At 56.2% G+C, this 17726-nt stretch overlaps 2 protein-coding genes across 9 annotated transcripts in view; both read right to left on the bottom strand.

Moving 5' to 3' along the window:
- HNRNPM (heterogeneous nuclear ribonucleoprotein M) overlaps positions 1-17726 on the bottom strand; it is a 175560-nt gene that overhangs the window by 57519 nt on the left and 100315 nt on the right. The gene's annotated exons all lie outside the window — the stretch shown is intronic.
- Positions 5269-15735, bottom strand: RAB11B (RAB11B, member RAS oncogene family). Its single transcript, XM_082837131.1, has 5 exons — positions 15658-15735; positions 8448-8643; positions 7389-7582; positions 6957-7037; positions 5269-6298 (listed from the first exon to the last, which is right to left on the bottom strand). Exons 1-5 carry the CDS (start codon positions 15695-15697, stop codon positions 6153-6155), a joined length of 657 nt encoding a protein of 218 aa, XP_082693257.1. The 5' UTR covers positions 15698-15735; the 3' UTR covers positions 5269-6152.

Below are 17726 nucleotides of genomic sequence, written 5' to 3'. Positions count from 1 at the left end.
TGATTATGTTGGTGTCAAGAACTGAGCTTTTCAGAGGGAGTGAAGGAGGTACAGATGTAAGATTGATCACATTAAAGAAAAACCCTGTGGTCTTGAATTTGAATTGGGAGTATCATGATATATTTTATCTTTATAAAAAGCAAACATTTCCTACCTCTGTCCACTGAAAAAAAGTCTGAAACAAAGACCAACCTTCTTAATAAGCACCCCATAAGCCCAGATCATGGTCTCTAAATACCATTTCCAATTGAAAGAAGCCAGGAACACTGAGGAAAAATCTGATTCTGAGTCAGGGGCAGGAAATGTACAGACAAAAATGGCACATCTTGATATACCAGAAAGGGAGTTATCAAAGACATTACCTGGTGAGATAATGTCAATGGGAGCCAATAAGACGCTTGCATTGGCCACAAACTGGACAATTTGATCCTCAATAAGGATAATGATTGCAGATCAAAATGCATCAAATGTTCAACTTTGTGCATTTGGGTTTTTAATTTTTTAATCTTAAAATAATGTCAAATTTACATAAAAGTTGTAGAAAGAATGCAAGAGCTCCCATAAACACTTTGCCCAGATTCCCCAATTGTTAACATTTTTGAATCCTTTGAGTATAAGATACACACATGGTGTCTCATTAACCCTTAATTCTTCAGTGTTTCTTTCTTTCTTTGAGGCAGGCGGGCTTCTCTCTAGTTGTGGCAAGTGGGCTCAGTAGTTGAGGTGCACGGGCTTAGTTGCCCCGAGGCATGTGGGATCTTAGTTCCCTGACCAGTGATCGAACCCGCATCCCCTGCATTGGAAGGCCGATTCTTAATCACTGGACCACCAGTGAAGTCCCTAGTGTTTCTTTTTTTTTTTTTTTTAACCGATTGGTTTTCTTAACTTTTGAAAATTTATTAATTAATTAATTTTTATTTTTGGCTGCGTCGTGTCTTCATTGCTCCCCTTGGGCTTTCTCTAGTTGTGGCGAGCAGGGGCTACTCTTCGTTGCGGTGAACGGGCTTCTCATTGCAGTGGCTTCTCTTGTTGCAGAGCACGGGCTCTAGGCACACAGGCTTCAGTAGTTGTGGCACGTGGGCTCAGTAGTTGTAGCTCGCAGACTCTAGAACGCAGGTTCAGTAGCTGTGGCGCACAGGCTTAGTTGCTCCACAGCATGGGGGAATCTTCCCGGACCAGGGCTTGAACCTGTTTTCCCTGCATTGGCAGGCGTATTCTTAACCACTGCACCACCAGAGAAGTCCCAGTTTATTCCTTTTTTTTTTTTGCGGTACTTGGGCCTCTCACTGTTGTGGCCTCTCCCGTTGCGGAGCACAGGCTCCGGACGCGCAGGCTCAACGGCCATGGCTCACGGGCCCAGCTGCTCCGCGGCATGTGGGATCTTCCCGGACCGGGGCACGAACCCGTGTCCCCTGCATCGGCAGGTGGACTCTCAACCACTGTGCCACCAGGGAAGCCCCCCAGTTTATTTCTTAAGTAAAGCACATTCTTCCACATAATCACAGTATGATCTTCAAAATCAGGAAATTAATATGGATCCAATATCATCAGGTAATTCCCAAATCCCATGCAGAGTTTCAGTAAAGTTCTTTAAATCTCCAGCATCCGTCCCAGGATCACATGTTGTATTTTGCTGTCTAATTCAGTCTCCTGCAGTCTGGAACAATTCCTCATTCTTTCCTTGTCTTTTATGACCTTGATATTTTTGGAGATTACTGGCTAGTTATTTTGTAGAAAGCCTCTCAATTTGCTTTTCTTTAATATTTCCTCATGACATGCATTTAGGACAGAAACCACAGAAGTGATGTTGTGTTCTCAGTGCATGTATCAGGAGGCAAAGAATGTTGATTTCTTCCACTACTTATAACCTACCCTAATTATATTAACCTGATTATGTTAAAACGGTGTCTTCCAGGGACTTCCCCTGAGGTCCAGTTGTTAAGACTTTCCCTTCCAATGCAGGGGGTGTGGGTTCCATCCCTGGTTGGGGAGCTAAGATCTCACATGCCTGGCGGCCAAAAAACCAAAACATAAAACGAAGCAATATTGTAACAAATTCAATAAGGGCTTTAAAAATGGTCCACATCCGCAGTGGTTAAGAATCCGCCTGCCAATGCAGAGGACAAGGGTTCAAGCCCTGGTCCGGGAAGTTCCCACATGCCGCGGAGCAACAAAGCCCGTGCGCCACAGCTACTGAGCCTGCGCTCTAGAGCCCACGAGCCACAACTACTGAAGCCCGCGTGCCTAGAGCCCGTGCTCAGCCAACGCACTGAGAAGCCCACGCACTGCAACGAAGAGTAGACCCCGCTCGCCGCAGCTAGAGAAAGTGCGCACGCAACAAGGAAGACCCAGCGCAGCCAAAAATAAATAAATAAAATAAAAATGGTCCACATCAAAAGTATATATTTTTTTAAATTAATTAATTAATTAATTAAATGGTGTCTTCCAGGTTTCTCCAGCATGAGTTCATGTTGCACTTATCAGTAAGTGCCTTATTGGAAGATACCATGAAACTGATTAAATATCTGCTCCTCAACAGACCTTCACCCACCAGATTTAATATTCATTGATGATTCTTGCCTGAATTAAATTTTGTTGCTGTTGTTAGCAAAGAGGGTTTTATTTTTATTTACAAGAATTCTGGAGGAGGATGGCTGCTGGCATTGATTTGGTCAAATGATATTAGGGTTAATGACCTAGATTCTCTTGGCCTTTTTCTCATGTAGCTAGATGGCTGCTGTGGCTCCAGGCAGCACATCCTCAATGAAGGCAGGGAAAAGGGAGTGGCACGGAGGTGTCCACCATGTCTGTCTCTTCTATCAGATAATGGTTGCTAAATGATGATTGTTTTCTAATTCCATCTTTGGCACTTCCTTCCTTATTGGCTCAACAAGATGTTCCAGAATGGTTTTTTCTTGAAATTTTACCGGCCCCAGCTCTGGACTCCACCCTTTCTCCAAGGAGCTTTCCTTCTGTTTAGTGGGGAATAATATTTAGAAACCAAGATCTGGGTGCCAGGTGGGCTCATTGCTACCACAGTATCATTCTTTCTTTTTTTTTTTTAAACAAATTTATTTATTTATTTTTGGCTGCTTGGGTCTTCGTTGCTGCGCGCAGGCTTTCTCTAGTTGCGGCTAGCGGGGACTACTCTTCTTTGTGGTGCGCGGGCTTCTCATTGCGGTGGCCTCTCTTGTTGCTCTAGGCACGGGCTCTAGGCATGCAGGCTTCAGTAGTTGTGCCTCACGGGGCTCTAGAGCGCAGGCTCAGCAGTTGGGGCGCACGGGCTTGGTTGCCTCGGGGCCTGTGGGATCTTCCCGGACCAGGGCTCGAACCCGTGTCCCCTGCACTGGCAGGCGGATTCCTAACCTCTGCGCCACCAGGGAAGGCCAGTGTCATTATTTCTTGCTTCTCTCATTGTAATATGTTACAATATGTCCCTATATTATCTTATGTCTTTAAACGCATGAGTGCACACCAATATCTCTAATTCGAATTCAACACCAAGGTTTATTCCAGCCGCTTTACATGTTTCTAAAGTCCTTCTGTGACGGTGAAAAACCTGGTTCCCGGGGCTTCTCTGGTGGCAGGATCCAAGGAAGATCCCACATGCCGTGGAGCAATTAAGCCCTTGCGCCACAGCTACTGAGTCTGCGCTGTAGAGCCCACGAGCCACAACCACTGAAGCCCGCGCGCCTAGAGTCCGTGCTCCGCAACAAGAGAAGCCACTGCGATGAGAAGCCCCCACTCACCGCAACAAGAGAAAGCCCATGTGCAGCAATGAAGACCCAACGCAGCCAAAAGTAAATAAAATAAATTTATATTTTAAAAAAAAAGTGCCTGGCACAGAGAGAACACGCTGTGCTTAGTAAATCACTGAATGTAGAGTAATTGAAACAACATCGCTGTACTGTGACCCCCAAGGGCACAGGGTCACAGCATTCTTGTTCTCAGGTATGTGCCCCAGGGCTGGCCAATCACAGAGGCTCCAGAAAGGTTTGATTTTTTTTTTTTTTTTTTGGCTACGCTGCAGGGCATCTGGGATCTTAGTTCCCCTAACCAGGGATGAACCCGTGCCCCCTGCGGTGGAAGTGCAGAGTCCTAACCACCGGACTACCAGGGAAGTCCCAGATTTCATCTTCTGACTGCTTGAAACCCTTCAGGGTGCCTCACCACTTTTCCTGGCCCTCCCGACCTCTCCTTCCACCACCCACCCTCTCCACGCCCTGCCCTGTCCAAACCCAGGGGAGTCAGCGCCCCAAGGGCTGTTATGAACGGCTCCCACCAGACCCCCAGCTCTCCCACCAACGTCCTTGGCCCAGGATACCCCTTTGGCCTGGACCACACACCCTGACTTACTCCACCCCCCTTTTCGGAACATTCCCTGTGGCTCTGAGCTCCTCGGGAGAGATGTATCTGGGCTCGCCCATCCCTCCAGGCAGGGCAGCCAGTGCCTGGAGGGCGTGCATCCCCCTCTCTGGTGGCTCTCCTAGGGGTCAAGGTCACAAGTGGCTTTAGCCAGAGGCTAGAGCTTCTAGAACAGCTGCCGGAACTCAGGTGAGAGGAAACACACATTGGGTCATGTGATCAGTGCAGGGTAGGGTGAAGGGCCCATATAGGCCTGGGGGGATGGCTATAAGCCTCCTCTGCAGTGGCAAGTGGCCCTCAAGCCAGCCCTGCCACCCAGACCAGCGGGAGAAGCTGGGTCCTGAGGAGAGGCAGAGCAACAGTTGCCCCCCGGCCTGTGCGCTTCTCCTCTATCACCAGTGTCCCCCCCCCCCCCACCGTGGGCCCTCCTCATAGGTCAGTCTGGGATGGAGGGAGCAGGGGTGGGACTGGCATCGCCAACCTCCCTGGGCAAGGTGACAGGTGAGGTGGTGGCTAGGTGGGTGGGCAGTGGATGAAAGCAGTGAACCCCAACCGGGGGGGGCTGAGAACAGGGAGCAGCGGGCACAGCCCACCCCTTCCCAAGGGGCACCCTCTGGTCTTAGGGCTGGCTGTCCTAGGGCCAGGGAGTTTACCTGCCCAAGCCCTCGCCTTCCCTTCCTCCCTGCCACACGGGCAGCAAGAAGGTCCACCCAACAACACCCTCACCCACCCCAGGACCCCCGTGGTCAGCTCAGGGTGCTCCGCGTTGTCCGCGGGGTGGGGGTGGGGGGTGGGGCTGAGCCCGGGCTGCTGGAGCTTGCAGCGACGGACCCTGGCTCGGGAGCGCCGCCTGGTGGAGAGAAAGAAGACAAAGGCGCAGCGGCAGGTTTCTGTACAGGAAGTCGGATTATACATTTTAGTAACCGGGCGAGAGAAACGAGGCATCGGGGCAACAGTGCAGGGGCCACAGGAAGAATAAGAGATCGAGAGCTAGGGTTTGGCATAAATCTTACAAAGTGTATAAAGAATCTGTGTTTCTCTACAATAACAAAAAAACCAAAGGCTACAAGAGCGGTTGTATATACAAAACACGGAGATATTGCTTCACTTGCAAACAGGTTCCTGACCAGACAGGGAGACAAGACAGAGAGAAGGGCACAGGGAGGGGGTGGTGGGTGGAGAGCGCGCCGCGTGCAAAAAGGAGGGTAAGGTGGGGAGAGGGTCTTCTCCCAGCATAAATCTACAGGCAGGAGCTGGAGCTGCGCACGCACGGGAGAGGTCGAAGGCATGTGCGCTGCTGGCTGCGCGCGGGGGAGCGGGATGCCAAGAGCCAAGAGTGTCCGTCTGCCTGGCCCCTGGCGCCTTGCTCTTCGGGCTTCAGCCTGGAATGGGGCTCTGGGTGGGGACCAGGGGCCAGCTGGGCCAGCTGGCCAGAGAGGGAGGGCGGCGATGGCTCCCCGGAGGCTACCGTGGAAAACTGGAGAAGCCTGCTCGGTGTGCCCATCCTCTTGGCCTCTGGCCGGCCCGGTCCATCCTGCCACCCTCCCCTCCCCGCCCCGCTGAGATGCCCACTGGGACCCAAGGACAGCAGGTGCAGCAGCCGGGGCTTCTAGCTTTCCTTGGGCGGGACAGGAGATGCCGCTCAACTCCTGTTCTTCGTGCGGAGCTCGATGGGAGGGCAGGAGCCAGTCACAGAGGGGCGGAGGGGGTGGGCAGGGAGGACAGGGCAGTGAGGGGTGGGCGGAGGATGAGGACGTGCACGCACGCTGAGACCAGGCGCGGGGCGGTCACAGGTTCTGGCAGCACTGCAGCTTGTTGGGTTTCTGTCCGTCGGTGGTGGGTGGCACGCTGATGTCCACCACGTTGTTTCCGGGGGACTCGTCGTGCGCTGCGCGGTCCGCGATCTGCTTCTGTGACACGATGCGGTAGATCTCTGCGGTGGGCGGGGGCGGGGAGAACGACACAGGGTGAATGCACTGTGTGCCCCCAATCTCGGTTACCTCCCCCTCCCACAGGACTCATCTGGATGTCACCTCCTCACGGTAGCGCCCTGGATGCTGAGTTGGAACCCCTTCCAAAGGCTCCCACTGTGCCCTGTGCGCCCCCATCACGTCAGGGGGAGCCATGCCATGGGCTGGGCTCCTGGAGGCTCCCTGCCCATCCCCAATGCTGGCTGTGTACTCAGCAAGGGAAGGACCCATATCTGTTTGCAGATGTAACTCCCAGCACAGGTATCGCATTCTTTAAGATCAGAGGCCCTCCTCCCTCAGGAGAAACTCCCAGAAGCCCAGCGGCTCTGGGACCCTGAGGCCACCTGCCTCCCCAGCTGACCCTGTGGGCTGTTCTCTAGTGAAGCCATGGCAGGGCCCATCTACAGGAGCTGGGCTGAGAGGGTCTCTGTGCCCTGAGTGCCAGCAGGGGTGGGATCTGGCCTCACGCTGTGGAAGGTGCCCTGTCTGTCCTCGTGTCCAGACTGAACAGCAGTTTTAAGGAAGGAAGGTTCAGGGGCTGCGTTCTGGAGCACGTGACCCGTGTGGCTGGTGCCCTTCCCACGCCCACCCTCTGTGATCCCAGCTGGGCCCTGTGACCACCTGTGAGAATGTTCTTGAAAGCTTCCTCTACGTTGGTGGAATCCAAGGCTGAGGTCTCAATGAAGGACAAGTTGTTCTTTTCTGAAAGAGAGAATATTTGCCCAGGTGAGTCAGCTGGGGGAGGCGGGGGAGGGTGGTCCCCTATACCCTCCTCTTCGGGACCGTGGCTGCCTGTCCGCTCACCTGGCCCAGGAAATGAAGGGCTGGGGCCGAAGGGGTAGGGTGGAGACGCCCACCCCTGCAGCCATGGGCACGGCCAGGGAAGATGCACCTGGTGCAGGGGAGCTGCCTGCATTCCAGATGCTTCTCGGATGCTTCAGTCAGAGTCTTGCTCTCAGAAGTGTGGTACCTAGAGGCCCTGGCCAGAGCAGATGGCCCGGACTGACACCTAGCAGCCCTCTGGCCATGCCCTCTGGCCCGGCGTGCGCTCACCTGCGAAGGCGCGGGCCTCATCCGTGGGCACGGCCCGCAAGTGGCGCAGGTCGCTCTTGTTGCCCACCAGCATGATGACGATGTTGCTGTCGGCGTGGTCCCGCAGCTCCTTCAGCCAGCGCTCCACGTTCTCGTAAGTCAGGTGCTTGGCGATGTCATACACCAGCAGCGCACCCACGGCACCACGGTAGTACCTGCAGGGATGGGGGCAGGGCCCAGGTGTGAGCCAAGCCCGTGTCCCTGGGGACCCCCCAGTCTCTGTGGGCAGTGGCTCCTTGGCCCGAGGGGTGGCCATCAGGGCCTCGAGGGAGGGGTGCGTGTCCTGAGGACCCAGCTCCACTCCCCAGATTCAGCTCAGGAATGGGGAGGCCTAAGGAGGGAGGTTTGGGATCTGGGATCAGAAGACACCCACGGGGTCAGCCATCAAAAGGGGAGGAAGAAAACAGTGACTATGCAGGGAAAGGGCAGAAGCTCTAATGCCTGCCGTGGCCCTGCCCGCCCAGAGCACCAAGGAAATGGATGGACGCACATCCACTCCAAGGGATCGAGGAGCCGAGAAGGTGACCAGGCCCCGGTGGAGGGATTCCAGAAGACAGCAAGTGACTGACAGGGAAGGGCCAGGAGTTGGGAGGGTCAGGGAAGAGGCAGTCGAGGGGGTCCTGATGGTGGGGTGGCCACAGGAGGGCCAGGGGTGCCAGGGCTGCACCTGGAAAAGGAAGGCTGGGAACACGGCTGGGCAGGGCGGGCCGAGCAGGCAGGCTGGGGAGCGGGCAGAGCCTGATAACAGCCCTCACCGTGTAGCCAGCACCCGGCAACACTGCAGTGCCTCAGTGGGACGCCAGGGGTCAGAGGGGCTGTGGGACATGCCCACCTGGGGTCACAGCCTGACCAAGCCTGGGCACTGGCCTTTCAGAGGGTCCCACAGCTCCTGGGGGTCTTGTCCCTCCACCCTGCGCCCCCTGCTCTCAGGTCTGTGCTCTCCCCTTCCTCCGCCCCCACCCCCAGCCCAACTCCTACCCATCTCTTGGGGCCCTCGGCCTCCCCGGCCCCGCCACTCACGCCGAGGTGATGGCGCGGTAGCGCTCCTGGCCGGCGGTGTCCCAGATCTGTGCCTTGATGGTCTTGCCGTCCACCTGGATGCTGCGGGTGGCGAACTCCACGCCGATCGTGCTCTTGCTCTCCAGGTTGAACTCGTTGCGGGTGAAGCGCGACAGCAGGTTGCTCTTCCCCACGCCCGAGTCCCCGATGAGCACCACTGTGGGGGCGGGGAGGGATACGAGTGAGCCTCCCAGGGTCAGAGGGGGGCAGCGCCCCCGAGCCAAGACCCCACGCGCTGCCCACGTCCACCCACAGAACCTTCACAGTGGCGCCCCGGGTGCTGCAGACACGCGACAGCCAGTGACGGGGCAGAGTTGGAGCTGTCCTGGGGCCACTGGCCCGAGGAACCACGCTTCCTGGTACAGAAGCGAATAGGGTCCTTCAGAGCAGGGTTGCCCCTGCTCTGATGGGACACAGGGATCCAGGCATCCCGGCAGAAGGCAGCTTGGGGATCCATCAACTCCCAAACTTCCACAGTGCCCTGGTGACCTGGGCAGCCAGGCATGCCTGAGAAAGCCCCAGGGCTGGGGGACCTTGGGCAAGTCACTTAACGTCTCTGGGCTGCCTTTTCCACAGGTGTGAAAAGGGAGACAGTAACAAGAGCCACCTCGGGGAGGGGGACACGGGAATGCCTGGGATCAGAACTCAGCCAGCATCTCGTACACTAAGACGGGGCGGGGGTGGGGGGGTCAGATCGTCCTGCAGGGAGGTGGGAACAAGGGTCCTCCTGAGCAGCGCAGGGCAGAGCAGGGCAGGCATAGGCGGGTCTTTCCCTCCATCCCTCCCTTTATTGAGCTCCCTGCCCCCACCTGCAGAAGCCCTGCCTCTAGGGGCCCAGCCGCTCCAAGCTCTAGGCTGGAGGGTCCTGGAGGGGCCCGGGCCTGGAGGGCTGTGCTCAGACCCAGGACACAATGGGGACTCGTGTCAGTGTGTGCATAGGTGTGTGTGCGGCGCAGAAGAAACAGCCTTTCTTTCCGGACGTCCCAGCTGGAAACCACAGGGACCCCCAAGTGTGGGCCTTAGGCTCTGGTACCCCAGGGTGGCTCTGGCTCGTGGGGAGCCACGGGGGCTGCAGACTTGGTCACCCAAGGCCCCGATGTAAAGTTTTTCCTTGATGAGAACTTCTACGTGTACGTGTTCAGATTCCTGCTGCTTCTTACCACTTTCACTGCTCCCTGACCCCAGGCCATCATCACTCCCGTCACTCCCTGTTGCTGTGACAGCCTCCTCCCTAGTGCCCGCCCTTACATTTACTCTCAGCTTCAGCCAACAGGCTGTTTTCCTCTTGGCCGCCAGAGGGTGCCTGTGAGCACCCTGCGTGGGTCCCATCCCTCCTCTGCCTACAGCCTTCCAGGGCTCCCACCTCCAAATTCCTCCTGGCAGCCCACAGGGCCGTGCATGACCTGCCCCGTCCCCTCCCTGCCCTCACCTCCTGCCTCTCTCTCCCTCGCTCACTCTGCTCCAGACACACAGGCCTCCCTGCAACGCTACCCTTTGCCTGGAGTGTTCTTCCCTGGGTACCCACCAGGTTCCTGCCCTCATCTACTCTGTGTGGCCCCTCGGATGGCACTTGATCGAGGAGGCTCCCTGCAGCCATCCTCTTAAAACCCCCCTCCCAGAACTTCGCTGGCAGTCCAGTGGTTAAGACTCCACACTTCCACCGCAGGGAGCCCAGGTTCGATCCCTGGTCGGGGAACTAGATCCCGCGCGCTGCAACTATGAGCGGCATGCCGCAACTAAAGATCCCGCACGCCGCAACTAAAACCCGGCACAGCCAAATAAATAAATATATTTAAAAAAACCCCAAAACCCACTCCCCCCAACACTCCCCATTCCCCTCCCCTACCTTTCCCCCATAGCTCTCCCTACCCTCTCACACTCACCAGGTTTCCCTTATAGATTTTTTTTTTGTCATTCTGCCTCGAGGGCAGCCATCTCAGACAGTCTGGTTCCCTGCTGTATCCCCAGGACCTGGTGCACTGCCCGGCGCACGGGACGCACCTGAGCAATGCCTGTCGAATGAACAAACGCCAAAGTGGCTGGCGGAGCTTCCCAGGCCCACCTCCCCCGACACTGGAAGATGGCCAGGACACCATCCTTGGGCCACAAGTAAGGAGGGGGCGGGCCAGGCAGCCCCCAGGACCCAGCACCCTCTCTGGACAGGCTGCTTTAGAGCCAAGAACAAGAACAGGAAGAACGTCCCGTGCCATCATCTCACATATGCATCACATGACCCGTTTTACAGATGAGAAACTGAGGTGCAGACGGGGGAATGACCAGCTTAAGGCACGTGGTCACCAAAGGCAGAGCTGGGCTCTGAGTCCGTGCATGACTGCAGGCTCACTCCCATCCCCCAACCAAGCGCAGCGAGCAGCAGCTTGCCCAGGGCCACCCAGCTGGAGAGTGGTCTAGCAGGATGTGAACGCAGGTTTTCTGGATCCAGGGCTGAGCTCAGGGGTCTGGGTTCAGCTTCCTCCTCTCCCACCATCTGGGGTATCCTGAACCCCTAGAGTAGCTAGCAAACTCCTATTTGTCCTTCAAAATCCCTGGGTGCAGGCTTCTCCTCTTCTCCCAAACCACCACGTGGCCTAGCCCACAACATCTGTGATGACAGTGTCAGCGTCCTCCCCTGACACTGGGGGCACCCAGCATAAGAATGCCAAGTTGACTTCAGAGAAAGGTGGAAAGAGGTGAATGGACATGGGCCTGGGGCTGAGGGTCAAGGGCGCCCAGCCATGCCAGTGGGGCCATGACTGGACTGACTGTCCACACTCTCACCCCGTCACCTCGTGCCCACGGCGGCTGCAGGAAGCTGGCCAAAGCCAGGGAGGTCTGTACATACTTCTCATATCCTCAGGAACAGAACAGGAAATGAGGAGGAGGGTCCTTTTGGGCCCTTGCCTGTATCCTCCCCACCCTCTCACTCCCTTCCCAGCCCTGTCCAGCTGTCCAGCCTCGGGATCCCCTTTGCCACATCGGGGTTCTGCCCCGGCCCAGCCAACCATCTCCTCAGCCCCTCAGGCCGGGCCCAGCCCTAAAGGCTTTGTTACGGAGCTCTCAGGGCCACCCCAGCGACAGATGTTCATGTTATCGTGTACAGTTGGAGACGCTCAATACAGAGTGACCAAGTTCCCTGGCCCAAGGTCACCCAGTGAGAACAGTGGAGGCCAGAGCAGAACAACAGCCACCAGCCGCTGCCCGGACAAATGGCGGGGAGGCGGGGCTGCCCCAGCGGTCCCTGGCACGCGGTGCCCAATGCAGAAGTGGCCAGCAGGGCAGCGGCCGGGCTGGTCCCGTGTGCAGGCTGGGAATGAGAATGGCATTGTCGAAGATACAAGTCATCTGTTGTCTCCGGGAAAGAAAGGGCCCTTGAGGACGCAGCTCCCAGCATTTCCACAGGAGTTGGTGGCATCACTGGCTGGGACACGGTCCCCCTGGGCACACCAGTTGGCTGGCAGAGCAGGCAAGCCCAGTTGGCAAAAACAAAGAGCTGGCAGCTCCTGGAAGCCCTTGGTCCTCGGGCCCGCCCCACGACAGCGTGGCACATCTGGGGCCCCCATTCTGACACTCAGGTCACCGAGTGGCCATTGGGGGCGCTCGGCTCCCCGACTCCAGGCAGAGCAGGGCTCCACCCCTCCCCCAGGAGCTATTCCCCGGGGGAATCAGAGAGCAAAGGACAGGTGCCCCAAACCGGGGTACAGGCAGGGCCACCATTCATAATGGGGGGAGCTGGTGTGCTCGGGTCCCAGACCAGCCGGCCAGGTGTGAGGTCTGCTCAGGCTGGAGAGCCAGGAGGCTGCCTCGGGAGCACCTGGTGAGCACTGGGGCCAGCCTGTTGTTCCCTGGGAGTGAGTGAGTGGTGGGAGCTCTGGGAAGGCCTTGGTGGCCCTCGGGGACCTAGCTGCTCGCACTGTGGCCCCTGCCGCCCAGTCCATCAGAGGAGAGTTTGGGGCGCCCCCGGGGATTGATCGGCAGGCTGGGAAAATGGCCCCTCGCTGAAAAGGATAAAATGTTAGCAGGATAAATGTGAGGATCTATAATTAGGTGCAAATAAACAGCCTCACTCCTGGCGGGGGCGGGGGATGAGCAGGGAGGAAAACAAGCCACACGGGGACTGGGGGGGGGTGTGGAACACCCACAGGGATCTGCTGGCCTCTGCTGGGGGGTCAGGAGAGCCAACCTGTGACGTGGCTGCCAAAAAAAGCAAGTCAGTGGTGGGAAGGCTGGAGAGGGGGCAGCCAGCGTCCCACGTGAGAGGTGTGGCCCCTCTGTGCCCAGGGCAGGGCCTGGCGAAGGTGACTGAAGCCTGGGGGAGGCTGGGCACGGGATGGGGGATGAGAGGATCACAGCCCCCCTCCACTCCTGAAGGACTCCCCACACCAGGCAGCAGGGCTGGGGAGATGTACGGTGAGAGTACTGGTCCTTGTCAACCCTTCTGGTCCTTGTCAACCCTTCTGGCACAGCTGTGTCCTGGACACCTCTGTACTGCCTAGGCCTGACCCTCTGCAGGCCCCGGGGTCTCAGGAGGGTCTGTGGGGTGAAGTGTATTCATGTTTCAGTCTACCTGCCATATTTATGGCCAGTGATGCCATGGTGGCGGCCTGCCTACCTGCTGGCTTCCTTCCTTCCTTCTATGAGTCAGAAAGAGTTTCCTTTTCCTATTTAAGTGAGACAAAAACTGAGTGGATTTAAAAACAAATATTAGGGGACTTCCCTGGTGGCGCAGTGGTTAAGAATCCACCTGCCAATTCAGGGGACACAGGTTCAAGCCCTGGTCTGGGAAGATCCCACAAGCCGCAGAGCAACTAAGCCCATGCACCACAACTACTGAGCCTGTGTGCCACAACTACTGAAGCCCATGCACCTAGAGCCTGTGCTCCACAACAAGAGAAGCCACTGCAATGAGAAGCACGCGCACTGTATCGAAGAGTAGCCCCCCTTCGCCGCAACTAAAGAAAGCCCGCATGTGCACAGCAACAAAGACGCAACACAGACAAAAATTAAAAATAAATTTATAAAAACAAACAAACATTAAAAGATAATAGAGGGTCCTCCAACAAGGCGTTACGTGTGAAGGTGAAGTCTCAGAGGACCCGTTTGGTAGACACTGACCTTGTGAGTTACACTTTCGCTTCTGACCTGGCTTGAGACAGTCAGCAGGGCACCTGCTCTACTCAGAAAAGGAGCCCAGTGGGAGAGGGCAGCGGGGCAGGCAGGCACCGCCCCCCCCCCCCCACACCAGCTGTGGTACTAGTGTTTCCAGGAAGAGGACTCCGGAGATGAATCCTGAGAAGCGCACAGCCTGCTCCCTTGCCCCTGACCCAATAACTGGACTTCTGGGAACATACTTCAAGGAAATAACCCAAAGGGCAAACGATGACTCGTGCAAACACTTGGAGCTGGGTTATTTACAACAGCAAACGGCTGAAAATAACAAGTGGGGAATGACCACGGAATCACTGGGAGGAACGCCCCCTGCCCTTGTAGTAACACATCCAGGTGGGTGCCAGCCAGGACCTCGGGAGCAGCTGCCTCAGGGTGGGCTGGGTAGAGAGACAGGCACCAGCTGCAGCAGGACTGGCGTCCAGTCCACCTATCACCCGTCCCCAAGGCCCTGACAGAGCTTCCTCTGCCTCTAAAGTGAGACCCCAAGGTTCAGTCGGCACAAGGGCCTGGGCCCAATGCCTGCCGACCACACAGCCTCACTTGGCAGCAACATATCAGCCTGCAGGCAGCTCCTCGAGCCCATGGTGCTGTGTGACAACTCCGGACCTTTGCATGGGGACTCGTTCTGCCCAGAAACCTTTTACCACGTGGATATCCCAAGTAGGAAGTGCTCCATCCCATATTCTACATTCCCAAGGTCCCCAGAACCCCAGACCCAACCAGGGATAATACCATAGACACACAGTGTCACACAGGCCACACTCCCAGGGATGGCCAAGCTCCCGCAACGAGGGAAAGATGTCAATGGCTGGCATGGGAAGCACACCCTCACGCAGCAGGCAGCATGGCAAAGGTGTCCTGTGTGCATCCAGGGGTTAGCTCTCAAGGGTGACCAATGCCAGCCAGGGAGCCCAGCACAGCAGCACAGGACCTGGCCAAAGCCTAGGGTGGCACAGAAGGTACTGGAAAGTCAGTGACCCCTAAGCTGCCTGACCTTCCTAGGCCTTACTTGAGGCTCCTAGAGTCCTCTGTTGCCTTGGCAGGGAAGATCCTCCAGCAGGTTGGAGGAGACCGTCTGACAATCCCAGTCCCAGATCTTGGCCACAAGCCCCCTCAGATACACTCCTTGAGTGGTCTGGGTTCAAATCTTGCTTTAATACTTAAACTGTCCCTCCAGTTTCCAGGTCCATAAAGAGAGATGCTGGATAATATGGATCTCACAGGGTTGTGGTGAGGATTTCAATGAATTCATGTGTGTAAAGTGCTTAGAAAAGTGCAGGTGCTTGGACAGCGCTCTCAAGAGCTCTAAGAGTTTATACATAATTATTGCTGTTAACCACCAGGCCTGGGTTCAGCACACACAGTCCCCCGCCACCACCCCAGGTGCCCCTACACGCAATTCCGACTCTGCTCCCCAATCCAGGGTAAACACCCCCACCTCTGCCACACACGCACCTCAACCCCCATTGTCCGTCCCTCCCTTCCAGGGCTCCGCCCCCAGATGCACTGCCGCCCCCAGATGCACTGCCACCAATCAAGACTGGCCCCTCCTACTCCATGAGAGCACCACCCCCACCCGCCCACCCTAGCCCACTTATTGGACACGCCCACCACATCCTAGCCCCGCCTCTAACGGACACGCCCCCATCACGAAGGGAGCTTTCCACCCAGCCCGGCCCGCCAAATGCTGGGGCGGCCCCGCCCCCTCTGAATGCCCCGCCCCTAACGGCCTCTCCCACTGCCCCGGGCCCCACCCCCCTGGGCCCTGGCCCCGCCTCGGAGCATCCCGGGCCCCCGAACCTCTCTGGACAGCCTGCCCCGCATGGCTGCGCATCCCGGCCCGAACTTGACCAAGCCCGGCCTGCACTGGCCATCCCGGCTGCCTGGCCTGCCAGGCCCCAAGCCTCGGGCTCCGGCCTGGGCCCAGAGGCCTGGAGCGCAGCCTGGGTGCTTGCCCGGCGCCTCGCCGCCGCCCGCTCGCCCGTCTGTGCCCCACCAACCGCACCTTTGAATAGGTAGTCGTACTCGTCGTCCCGAGTCCCCATTGTCCTGGCGCTTCCGGCGGGATTGGCGACTTCGCAGCCCCACCACAAACACCCGACGGGGGCGGAGCCGGCGCCGCGCAGAGTGGCGGCCGGATGGCCAATCAGCGATGGATGGCGTAGCGACCGGCACCCAGAGAAGCCAATAAGAGGCGGAAGCAGAGCCCCCGGGGTGGGCGCCGCCGGAGATCCACCTTCTTCTCTCTTGGTCTCCTGGAGAAAGGCGGAAGGAATGCGGACCTTTATGAAGTGACGGCCTCGCCAGCCTATCACAGGCGAGATCTGGAAGGCGGGGCGGAAAAACTGGAAGAATGAAACGGATTGACGGAGAGAGTAGCCAATGAGGGGTTTGATTCAGGCAGTACCGGACCAGCAGAGGACCTGTCCGGGAGGGGAAATGGGGCTACGTCCAGGTAGTGTTACGCTATTTACCGTCCCGATGACGTCATAGGTCAATGCGCGCTGCTCTGCGGGCCGCCCACCCCCACCCCCACGCCCGCTGCCCCCAGAAATGGCAGTTTCTGGGGGAACATCTGAGTGGGGACTTTTTTAGCTTAGAGGTCTCTTCTCTCTGGGTTGCAGTTTTCTCCCTCTGTAAAACGGGAGAAACTCACCTTATGGAATCTTTGGAGTATGACTAGATCGTTGACCTAAACACATACTAAATCAACCACCCACTGTCTGTCATTAAGTCTTTAACAAATATTTGTAAATCCTTACTCGGTGTCAGACTGTCTCCCCTTCTCTGTCCCCTTATCCTGTTTTATTCCATCCCCCACCCCAAGGATTTATCCCTACTTGACATTAAAGTATGCATTTCTTTCTCGATCCTGTTAAAAAACAAACTTCTACTAAGTGTGAAGGTCTAATTGCCTTTATTAAAAGATTCATGAATCAAGCAGCATCTCATCTGTCAAGCAGAGATACTCCCAGACGTTGTACAAAATGGAAGTCTTTTATAGAAAAGACGGTGAGACAAGAAGTCATGGACAATAGTGAAATGAAAGTTAATTCGGAGGAAAGTAAGCGTTCAGGTGAGGGCAGCTTCTCATTGGCTAAGTTATGGTGTTTCCATTGGCTGGGCTTGTTGCTGGGAGGGAAGAAAATCTCTTCTCCAGTTTTAGTAAAGTAATTGCAGTTACTGTTTGGGAGTGCAAGGTATGTACATCTCTTCTGGTTGGGGTCTGTAATTGATGTCTTCCTGTTTGGGGTAACTGAGGAGTGGCAGAGCATAAGAGCTCCCTCTGCAAGACTTCCTGACTCCAGTTTTAGTTAAGGTTTCCTCTTTTAAATTTTCACAATCCTATTTAGTTTCTGTCCCCCACCAACAGAACATCAGCCGTGTGAGGGCAGGGGCTGTGTCTGTGGCAGTCGCTGCTGTGTCCTCAGTGGGCAATAAACGTTGTGTTTTGTTTTAAATTATTTATTTATTTATTTGGCCGCGCGGGTCTTAGTGTGGCACGTGGGATCTTCGTTGCGGCATGAGGGATCTAGTTTCCTGAACAGGGATCAGACCCAGGCCCCCTGCATTGGGAGTGCGGAGTCTTGACCGCTGGACCACCAGGAAAGTCACAGAAATGTTTGATTAGTGATCATGTAAGTATAGCTCATGTGCTAATTATAATAATAATAATTATTGCCTCCTGGACCTCATCCTTGGGATGTCCATCAGGCATCCCAAACACAAATTTGGCCTCTTCTTCCCATATCCTCTCCTCCTCCTGTGACTCCATCCATTCACCCACATCATCAAAGCCAGAGGTGGTGGACTCCCCTCTCCTCCTCGTCCTTTACTCCCCTGCCCCTCTCTCCCAACCCCTCCCTCAGTTGCCTTACTCTGTCCCTCCTCCCTCTTAAATTTCTGACCACTTCTCACCCTCACCACTGCCACCACCCCTATACTGGCCCTGTCATCACTTCATGGACCTGTGTAGTTTCCTGCTCCCAAAGCTCCCTGATCTGAGCTCACCTCACACAGTCTGTTCTTCCCATAGCAGCCACATGGAGTCTTTTATTTATTTATTTTTAAAAT

Source organism: Leucopleurus acutus (assembly GCF_964270905.1).
Source record: "Leucopleurus acutus genome assembly, chromosome: 3".
In the NCBI taxonomy this organism is placed as follows: Eukaryota; Metazoa; Chordata; class Mammalia; order Artiodactyla; family Delphinidae; genus Leucopleurus; species Leucopleurus acutus.
This window is presented reverse-complemented; position numbering and strand designations above follow the sequence as displayed.